The sequence below is a fragment of the Suricata suricatta genome, chromosome 2 (assembly GCF_006229205.1).
Source record: "Suricata suricatta isolate VVHF042 chromosome 2, meerkat_22Aug2017_6uvM2_HiC, whole genome shotgun sequence".
In the NCBI taxonomy this organism is placed as follows: Eukaryota; Metazoa; Chordata; class Mammalia; order Carnivora; family Herpestidae; genus Suricata; species Suricata suricatta.
This window is the reverse complement of record NC_043701.1, coordinates 10226259-10237621: the sequence shown is the minus strand read 5'-3', so window position 1 is coordinate 10237621 and position 11363 is coordinate 10226259. Positions and strand designations below refer to the sequence as shown.

The 11363-nt window shown below is 40.3% G+C and overlaps 1 protein-coding gene across 7 annotated transcripts in view; it reads right to left on the bottom strand.

Annotated features, from left to right (window-relative positions):
- The window catches only part of TPK1 (thiamin pyrophosphokinase 1), a 327322-nt gene that overhangs the window by 187985 nt on the left and 127974 nt on the right, over positions 1–11363 (bottom strand). For all 7 annotated transcript variants that reach the window (XM_029922057.1, XM_029922047.1, XM_029922063.1 and 4 more), the window contains exon 3: positions 2582–2651. In XM_029922057.1, coding sequence (XP_029777917.1) covers positions 2582–2651 — 70 coding nt within the window. The remainder of the gene's footprint in view (positions 1–2581; positions 2652–11363) is intronic.

The window sequence follows — 11363 nt, the reverse complement described above, 5'->3', positions numbered from 1 at the left end:
AAACAAACAAACAAATACAAATATATCAAGCAGTGGTCCAGAAACCATACTTGGCTTTTCAAAACCTGTATTATTTCCTTTCTAATTCTCACTTTTTCTGCTTTTCTGTCAAAAATATAATTAATAGGAATCATGGTTAATCACCTATATCCAATTAGCATAACTGGTTAGGGTTTGTACTTAATGAGATTTACGCTAAGGATTCAATTCCCACATGAGGTCGTCAGAGGACTGTTAGACACTCCACCCAGGCCAGCTGTGTCCCTCAGTATCTGAGTATGAATCATTGCAAACATATCATTATAATGAGAAAAGCCACTGAACGTATATTTTATTATTGAACATCTTCATATACGGTCCAATGGCTCTTAGATAAAAGCATGTAAGTTTTTTGGAAGTCTTCCATAAGATTACATGTAAATGTGTTAAGAATATTAGGAATGATTATTTTGAAATCAGAGCAAAAATGACGTTCCTCACTGCACCAACCTGGTAACGTGTTTTGCTTTCAAATGTGCACAAAAGTGCTGTGTGTTATCTCTCTGATTACTGTCCAACCCTGACGAATAAAAATCAGTAGAGAAATCTGTATTTTTTTCACAAGCATTCTAGATGGTTCTGACGGTCAGAGCCGAGCTGGGAAGCCCTCTGTTCATAGCCGTTCACAGCTCTGATTCATAGAATTACTCGCGTGAGCTCCGCCTACCCGGAGAGAAACAGAGTCCTGGCCAGCGAGCCTGCTGCAGGCAGGAAATGCAATACCCAACTCGCAATCGCAGCCTCACGGGGCCCAGGCTCTTCCCTGAACTGGCCCAGGCACTTATTAGAGTGTTTTTCACACACTGTCCGTGTCAGGTCTTAGAGAATATGGTCAGAGGAAACCATAAAGGTAAAAAATAAAGAACCACAAAATGTTAAGAATATAAATGGTTTCCGAGGCTGTCGCTTTGCCATGGTCCTTGCTAGTTCACCCCGTCCCCAGACACGAGCGTGCCCCGTCTCAAGGCAGACATGCTCTCCTCCTGTAAGCAACTGGCTGCTTTCAAAACGGAGCCCCAACAGTCGAAGGCTGAAGTTAAAAATTCTGTTGCCATAAAGATGTATTTTACATCATTTCAAACTACATATATTTAATTCACACCTGCGGTATGTTGAATCATAATATTTTTATTTTATTGTTTTTTGCAGCAAAGAGGTGATTTCTCAAACTATAAACATTTCAGTACATTTAATAACACATATGATAGAAGTGGAACTAAACTGCGCAGCCAGTCTACTCATATCTAGACTATAAACTCTTGTTTGCCAGGAGGTTGAACTATAAACATGCTAGCAATGAGCTAGATTTAAATTTGCTTTCACCAAGCGTATTCTCTTGTCTAAAAATAGCTCGTCATGCAAAGGTCTGGAAAATCAGACAGTACAGATAACAAATCATTATGAAATAAGTTACTGGGGTGGCTGGATGGCTCAGTGGTCGAGCGTCTGACCTCAGCTCAGGTCATGATCTCGCCGTCCGTGAGTTCGAGCCCCTCACTGGGCTCTGTGCTGACAGCTCAAAGCCTGAAGCCTGCCTCTAATTCCGTGTCTCCCTCCCTCTCTCCCTGCAACCCCCCCACTTGCACTCTTCCTGTTGCTTTCTCAAAAATAAACATTTAAAAAAAGAAAAGTTATTTATCTCCTAGATGTATGTGTGCATAACTCAGAAGTAACAAAGTTAAATTATATTTAGCTTTACTTAGCACTAATACAAAAATCTTGCTTCCACAAGAGAATGTATCATTTGTTTACATGAGATCAGTTTTTATTCATTTAAACTGAATACAAGAACTCAAATTATCATTATTAGTTTTATTTTAGTCAATGTTCAAAGTCCTCACACTACTTAGTGAGATAATGCTACTTAGTGAGACTTTTGAAGTAGCAGAATGAGGGATTTTTAAACAATATTAGCCAAGGCGCCTAGCTGGCTCAGTCGACTAAGCATCTGACTTCAGCTCAGGGTTTGTGAGCTCGAGCCCCGCCTCAGGCTCTCTCACTGCAGACCCTGCTTCAGATCCTCTGTCTGTCTCTCTCTTCCCCTCTCCCCGCTCCTCCACTCATGCGGCTGTGCGCTTTCTCTCTCAAAAATAAATAACCTTTAAAAATAAATGAGTAGGGGCTCCTGTGGCTCAGTCGGTTAAGCATCTGACTTCGGCTCAGGTCATGATCTCTCTGTCCGTGAGTTCGAGCCCCGCGTCGGGCTCTGTGCTGACAGCTCAGAGCCTGGAGCTGCTTCGGATTCTGTGTCTCCCTCCTCCCCTGCCTTTCTCTCTCTTTCTCTGCACCTCCCCCACTTGCACTCTGTTTCTCTCTTGCTCTCAAATGTAAATGTAAAAAAGCTTTTAAAAAATGGTGAATGAATGAATAAACAAACAAATAATAAATAAATAAATAAAATTACTGGCCTCGTTCTTCCAAGAGATACGTTCAAAACAAATAAGACAACGTGGCCGGGCAGCTCTCACTGAGGTGGTTTTCTGTTCATTTTGAAGTCAAGTTAGCGGTCCTCGGTCCCCAAGGAGAGGAGGAAGCAGCCTACCTGTCCCTGTCTCCTCCCGCCGTGTCGAACAGGCGGTTGGCTCCTCCGTCCGCACAGGCTCGGACAAGGGCTGCAAACAGAAAAAGACAAAAACGAAGCGTGTTTCAACGTAAGCAGCGTAGGGCAGCACCTCGCGAACCATAGCCGTTACACTGCAGGCATCGCTCCATCGCCCCAGACCCTCCACTTCCGGCGGTGACGGCGAGGGAGCGTCCACTTCCGGGGGCGACCGCGCCCCACACAGCGCAGGGACGTGCCTCGCACGCGGTCCGCTCAGTTCCCCTCAGACACGGTGTTTCTTTTCTGCATCGTTTTCAATCCCTCCTGTTAAATAAAACGGAGGCGTGTGTGGAGCGTCTTCAGCCTCTCGAAGCTGGTTCTTCCTTCTTTACGAGAGAAGACGGGCCTCACGCTCAAGGCGAGACAACAGGACATAGCTCTCACTTTGTTCCTTTACTCAGTTAATTTTTCGGAAGTGGTCTATGGATGGCGGGTGTGGGTTCCATATTTTGCTGTGATAGAATGATTTTCTTTTAAAATAAAACCATAAACATAACGCCAGAACTCTGTTTTAAAATCGAGAGTCACTAACACTCTAGATAATGGCTGCACACAGTAAATATGATGAGGTGGCACACAATTAAAGTTTGGGAAACACGAAGATACTCGAGGAAGACAGGCTGACTCTAACTGGGGCTTTTATGTCCTGCTTTCACTCTAGGATTGGAAGCTGCTGAGCAGCTGTTACTCGAAATTCTCTGAGCCCAGAGACTGCTATTTTCTTATTACTGCTCTCGGTTCCAGCCTTCCCAGAAACGCTCAGTATCGTACCATCAGTGCCTTCTTTTCTAAATATCCTTTACCAAAAGGTGTCCGATCGAACTTTCTTTTTTACCCTGGGCAAGGACAGTGAGTGTGGATGTGTGTGAGATTCCAGTTCCTCTCCCTGAACAAACCAAAGCCTGTCTCCTGTCTCCACGTAGCTGTTAAAACCGAAGTCACCCAGGACACAAAGCCCATCAGGGGCCCTGGGCTCCCGTACCCTCATCAGAAACACACTCTTGGAGCTACTTCTTCATTTTCTGGCACTTACAAAATCCCTTCCCTTTCTGCAAATTTAACTACACGTTCAAAAATGTTTACAATATTCACCTCCAAACGTCCAGGTGTTTAAAAGCAGGAGGACATGGTAAAAGATATCTAACTGGCTGTGTCGGCAGAAATGAAAGTCCTAATGTGTTTTCTAACTGATCCAAGATACATGAGACTATTTTCTGTGTTCCATGTTTTAGCAGAAATAAAACAGGCCAACTGGCAAAAATATATTCCTTTTTGCTTCAGCTTCACCTGTAGATGGGGATACTACCACCTGTGGCTTAGAGTTATTAAGTTCATCAGAACTCCGAACACGGTAAGCACTCAACGCACATGGTACTCTTCCTCCATTTGTGTTAGCATGAAAATCAAGTCTAAAAGGCTTGTGTTCCTGAAAAAGAAAAGCCTAAGCTACTTAAAAACTGCATAACAAAAATAAGCTTTCACAAAGATATCTGAGAGGGACGTCTCATTTTACCAATTATTGACAATACAGATTTCCTTAGGAGGAACGACACCCAAATTCAAATAAGCCGCAAACATAACTTCAAGAAGATCACAGAATATTCTGCACATTTTCTAAATTCAAAACCTAAGAAGCTAAAATGGGTCTCATATATAAAACATGGCATTGAACAACTGAATAGGGAGATTGAAGAGACTGATAAATAGAAACAGATGGTACACTATCAGTAATTACCGTCTGAGTATATAAAACAATTATCTATCAACAAAACTAACATGTATATTAAATCTTTTTATATAAATTGATTCAGCTAAGTAATATGAAAATCTAGAAATGGTTTTTCAGTGGCTAAGGATTATCCAACAGAATGAGTTGTCAACTTCACAGCATAGTATTTGGCAAGGATTCAACATCATACCTGTTATGTTCCAGGCCCTACACAGAATAATAAGGTGAGTAACAACCAGATCTAATACCCCAGGCTCACAATTTGGCAGAAGAAAGAGAGACCGAAGCAAATACACATGATGCATTTTAGATTCTGTGGGAACTATAATGAAAGCAACAAAATGTAACGGGAAGACAAGGAAAGGTGAAAGTTCCAGTGAACAACTCCGTACAACTGCCTCTAGTTCGGGGAAGATTATTGTTACCTTCACAATCTTAAAACTTTCTCTATTATCTGTTACTTCTTATGCCTAAATGCACATTGACATTTTTAGAGGAGATTATGAAAAGAGAACTATCTAGATCATAGAAAGCAAATTTATCCATATCTATTCCTGTTTTAAAAAATTTTTTAATGTATTTATTTATTTATTTGGAGAGAGATAGATCAAGAGACAGGGAGGGGCAGAGAGAGAGGGAGACACAGAATCAGAAGCAGGCTCCATACTCTGAGCTGTCAGCACAGAGCTTGACGTGGGGCTCGAACTCACAGACCATGACACCATGACCTGAGCAGAAGTTGGATGCCAAACCTACGGAGCCGCCCAGGCGCCCCTCTTCCTGTTTTAAATGGCAAAGAGAGCTAAAAATAGCCCTGGGAAATTCCACAGACTTCTCATTACCTTTACGTTGCAAGCAATAAGATGTTTTAGCTGGTTTGAAATACTTTCCACATAGGTAAATAAAATTGCATTTGAAAACCAAAATATTTCCAGCATAAATAATGTTGGCATAAATTCACTGACGGGACTTGGAAAAACGAGTGACAAATATGCCTGTTAATGAAAGTAACAAACTAAAAGACCCAGAAGTAGAAGGTACTCTTACATATTTTTTATGTCATTATAAATCAGCCTCAAAAACCTGTTCACTCCACCATTTAAACTCTTCCAAATTTGAATAAATACAAGTTAGTCCATGAGTTATCTTTTAACGTGAAACTTTCATTGGCGTATACAGCAGAAATTGTGCACATTTGTGAAATATTGTAACTTCAATGATTGAGCAATTATTTGCTATGCATTAGGTTAATATACAACTAAAGACTAAAGTGCAGTAGAATCATTACATTCTCTTTATATATTGGTACTACCAGTAAGTATAATAAACGCATCTTAAGCTGACTTTTTTTAAGTGGCATAATGTAAGTTAATGTTACTGTCAGAAAATGAAGAGCTCTATTGAAAATCGAGGTTAATTGGCTATTTCATTGATTTCTGTTGAATAAATCTGGAAAAAATAATTTGACTTTCTCCACAGGAGGTTATTAAATTCGTTCCAAGTATTAAAATGGAAGAAAAACAAAATAAAATCAAAGAAGCATTTTGCAGTTTCAGTTGAAAAAGCAGATCATCAAAGATTTCAACTCTAATCTAGACCAGTCACTTATTAGCCTTCTGACTTCATGGTAATCCCAAGCCTGCTGATTCTAATATACAATAAAATTTATGATATATATTTTGCCAAATTCACAGAATTTCCTGGGACTAGAGGGAGACAAAAGAACCAGAAGGAAGTAGCATACGGAAGCATTCTCTCACATGCTGTTGAGGACGCTAACTTTGAAGGACAGTTTAGCAGATTAATAAAAATTTCAACATGCATCCCTTTGATCCAGGAATTCTACGTAGCCTATATGAACACCTGTCAAAATTCACAAGGGTGTATCCACAAGGATATTCATTGTGATATTCTATGTTATCATGAAAAACCACTAGCAAACATAACTGGTCATGAGTTGAATAGTGGTAAACTAGATCATAACGGTAGTAGGGAACCATAAAAAAAGATAGCTCCCATAGGTCTTTGTGTGCTCTTATCAGATATAGTGTTATTTAAAACTTTAAATAGCCCTTGGTCAAATCTTCCTTGCAGCAGCAACTCAGAGAATGTAGAGGAGTCTCACAAATCCAAGAAAATCAAATCCAAGAGTCAAGCAAAAGTTACCTTAGCAAGAATGTTTATCAAGTAATTGGTACTCAGCATGGATCAGCACTGCAGAATGGATGCTTAACACACCCCTGAGGAAACTCCTAACCAGCATAGAACCAGTCCCCTGGAGAACTGATGGCTTTCAAGGCCATCTGCATCCCAAACATGGGAGTGACTAGGACATTTCAAAGTCATGACTAGACCCTCACTGCTATTGTTATCGAACAAGTTTTAATATCTGTCTTGTACCCTCCCTTAAAGCTAAGAAAACTCAGAGCTGAGGAAAGCCTATCATGTGTTGGCAATGTGTTAATCCAAACCCAAGACCGCCTCTGTATTCCACAGACCAAACTCTGTCACAGTGACTGTTTGTGAGGACTGGGTGTGGTGTCATGGAGAAGACATTTTCCCCCCACTCTTTACATTAAATACTACGAGGTTAAAAATATTTGCACAAAAGAATTTGAATCATAATGTAATTATAATTTTTAAAACATCAGCAGTAATAACTAAAAGGGGACATACACATAAAGTAATATAACAATTCCAGATCTAACCCCATTATTAGAAGGTATCAAATATTTGGTCAGACTTTGCCAGGATTGAATTGAAGATGCCTATAGTTGATCTAGAGGAAAGAGAAGATCCAGAATCTTATTTAGAAAAAGTCTTACTGTACCCCTAGAGAGCTAAACAGCTCTGACTGCCGAAGTCCTGTTTACTCCCATCACAGGTCCTACCTGAAACCATCCAGTCTGCCAGTGGTACTGGGTTAGTCCAGGACTCTCTCCCGGCCTGACACAGTAAGCCACGCCGTCCCTCACTTCTACTCTTCAGCCAGTTCTGTCACCCGCACCAGTTAGTCCAGCTGTGGCAGAACAAGTAGGTCCCTTTTGGATGAGACTCAAACAGCCCACTAACCAACACACATTCAGAAGGAAATGGTAATCCCTGACAGCCACGTGAGTACATACACAACTATACCAGCAGAAGGTTCACTATCATGCACTGCAGAGAAGAGTGCTGTTTTGGTTTGTTTGTATTGTGGTAAGAACACTTAACAGGAAACAAGACATCTGTCCCCTTAAACGTTAAGTACACAATACAGCGACCCTAACTACAGATGCAGTGTTGTGGAACAGAACTCGAGAACTGGATCGTGTTGCGTAACTGAGACTTTAGACCCCTGGAATAACAACTCTTCATTTGCTCCTTCCCTCAGCCCATAGGAACCACTGTTCTATTCTTGGCTACATGCTTGACTGAGCTTGTTGCTCCCTCCCACCAGGGCCCTGCAGCGCTCCGCCTTCGTGGCTGGCTTCCTGCACTTCGCGTCAGGTCCTCAAGCTTCGTCCAGGTTTTCACATGTTGTAAGATCGTCTTCCTTTTTAAAAATTTCTTATCTGTGGGGGGACCCTGTCACCCATTCTCCCATCTCACTCCCGCCACCTCTGCCAGCCACCAATTTGTTCTGTGTGTCTATGTGGTGGTGGTGGTGGTGTTACTTTGGGGTTTGGGTTTTTTTGCAAGATACATAACTTACAAATTATTTTCTCCCATTCTGGAGGCTGCATTTTCACTCTGTTGTTGTCTCTGCTGTTCAAAAGCTTTCTGGTTTGATGTGATCCCCATTATCTCATTTTGCCTGTGCTCCGAGCGTCATATTCATGAAATCATTGCCAAAACCAATGTCATGATGTTTTTCCTTATATTTTCTTCTGTAAGTTTTACAGTTTGGGTTTTACATTTAAATCCTTAATCCATTTTGCATGGAAAATAAGTGTTTTTAACCACTTTTTATCACTAGAGGCAATACTTAACAATAATTTACATGTCGTACTTAAATCAGCCAGGAAAGTCTAAATCAATGAATTCTTCCAGAAATATCTCTTGCTTAAAACCATCTAGTTCACCTACAGTTATTCTCTGCCAGTGTTAAAAACTCAACCATATCATGAAGCCTAGTAAGAAACAGATTCATGGAATCCTCTATAAGGATTCATGGAAGCTTTTCTTTAATGAACTATTATCTTTAAGCTCTTCTAGGTATTACTCACTTTTGGTATTTCCTAAACACTTCATAAAAAAACAAAAAGTCTGTTTAAGATACTTCTGTTATTTAAAAGACAGTTATAGGATCTTCCTGGGAGATCCTTCATAACTGGGATCTCCAGTTAAATATATTGATGGTCTCGGATAAAAGGATAAAACACATATTAAGATACAATCATCTACATATAAAATGACAGTTAATGATGTTTACATTAATACAATTTTAAGTACAAGATACTGGTTACAGTGGTACTTCTGTAAAAGAGGGCAGGTTTAGGTGAAAGATTTATTTTTGTACTTTCAGCCACAGGGGATATTAAATCTATACCCAAATCTGGATTTGACAGAGGGCCAATCTATGCCATTACAATTTCCTTCAACTTGTTCAAAAATAATGACACCGAAAAAGACTTCAAATTCCCTTTTCTACTGCCCTGAAACCAGAGAGACTCAGAAGCCTGGGTCTCCGATGTATCCGACTGACACAGAGAATGGAGTCAGAATAGTCAAGGTAACGCTAGGCGGGCCAGAGCACCTTTGGGTCCCACAACCATAGCAAGGGCCAGGCACGAGCCTTTCCAATCACGTGAACTCTAAACTCCCTTTTTGGGCTCCCGCCAACGTGGCCTGGGTTCTCTATCACTTGAAACAGGAAGAGGCCTAACTAATACAAATGTTAATTTCTATTTCAAAGACACTGAATCTTCCCTCTATCAGTTGGAGAAGTGGACTTTTTAGGTCTCCAATCTGTGATGGGCCAAGTCTGTAAGAGGAGAGGCGGATTTCTTTAGAGAACATACACTAATCACAGGCAGACTACCACCAGCACAGCTGCAATTACCATCCAGCGCAGTAGTTCGTGCACATGGGTAGCAGAGACAGAAGAGCATGCTTTTCCTATCAAGACATGATTTCGTGGGGAACACCTGCCTTCACAGGGTTTCACGGAAATATATACTCTCTGAGAGAGACAGCAACAATTTCCTTCGCTCAAAGATGTAGTGAAATGCGTAATTATTTGTTGTTCAGATAACTCAATTTTAGAGAAAAGGTTTTATAGCATATTTATGTACAGTTATTAAGAAAGCTCACATTATTTGTAATATACTACAAACAGTAAGTGGCATACTCTTTAAATTTTAGTAAAGTTAGTAGCACAGAATTCTCCTTATTTCGAGTAAAAAGCAAGTACTTGTATTGAGCATCTATATATGAACAGTGCTGTACTAGGCCTAATGATCTGGGTTCATGCCACATAATTAGGATTTTTATTACCAATAAGTAAGTGCTGCAGTGGAAATTCTATAATCCTTTCTCTCTGCCACCTTCGATCTCCTCCCCTCCTGGTTATACAGCATGGAGCAGAAGTATGACAGTTAGCTATCCTTGATACAATGGATAAAGTCTAAAATCCAGTACTTCTTTAACACTGAGTGATACCAAATACTCCATTACTAAAAAAAAAACAAACAAAAGTCCAAAAAAGAAAAAAAAACCCAAAAAAACCTTAAAAATAGCCAAATATCAAACTGTCTGCTTATCCTAAAGAAGCCTCATAATGTGCAAACACCGCGAAGCACAAAGCAGCACAGAAAAGGATGGTCTTATATATGTGAAGCCAGCATAGGCATGTTTGTCCAAATGTGACTTATTAAAAACAAGGCTGAATACATTCTCAATCATTACATTTTTACTAAACATTGGCCATTCTTTAGGGACAAGGTAGAAAATATGCATGCTCCATCTATGTTGACTAAGCAAACATTCAACAGACCTCTGTTGGTGTTGGTGTAACACAGCGCTTGTTCAACATCGGCACCATCACATTCTGGGCTTCTGTTGCGAGGAGTTGTTCAGCACGTTGCAGAATGCTTACCAGCATCCTTGGCCTCCACACACTATCTGCCAACAGCACCCCCACCTTGTGATGCCCGAAGTTACCTGCAGACAGTGCCGAATGACCCCTCTGGAGCAAACTTAGTCCCAGTTGAGAATGACTGCCTTAACCAGAAAACTGCTTACATTTCAGCAGGCTGCTCAAAATATCCACCTGTAAAGCCAATTATTCACCACCATTCTCTAAACTTTCAAATTAAAAACAAGACTATCCACAAATAAGATAAAAATACAAGCAAGACCATCGCCCAGAAACTACATTCTACCTAGCAGCCAAAGTCAGGTGAATTAACAAAACAACTTATGTCCGAACTCAACTGACTTCCTTCTTCTGTACTTCAGGTGCAAATCTACCTACCATCTTAATCTTTATTTGAGAATTCTGAAACTTCAATAAGATTTCTCATACGATCTCTACACATATTGTGTATTTGTGATATTCCAGGTAATCTTCTAATCAAGACTCCACACCACATTTGTGCTTCATACTCATTTGAGTCCCTATTCCTAAATTATTCCCATTAGCCACAAAAGTTGAAGTCAGGTTCTTTTGATGGTCTTCTAGGGACTGCTGGGTAACTCACATCTCCCAAATCAGATAAGAACAACCACTGCACAGATGTCACCATGGATGATGAGCACGAATAGTGACAACATCTTGTATTTCCATTCACTTCCTAATATACAAAGATCCATAAGATGGCAGGGACAAAATAAGGAGATGTGGCAAATCCGTGTGAAGGAATAAAAATAAAATGCCTAGAAGTGTTGAAATAAGAAAGAACAACAGTGGGAGTTGGTCCACGTAGCAAAAATAAAAGTTTTTAAATAAAAGTCACTTTGTTGATGCAAATATGGAACATACAAAAAGGAAGAGAGATTTGGGACCAATTT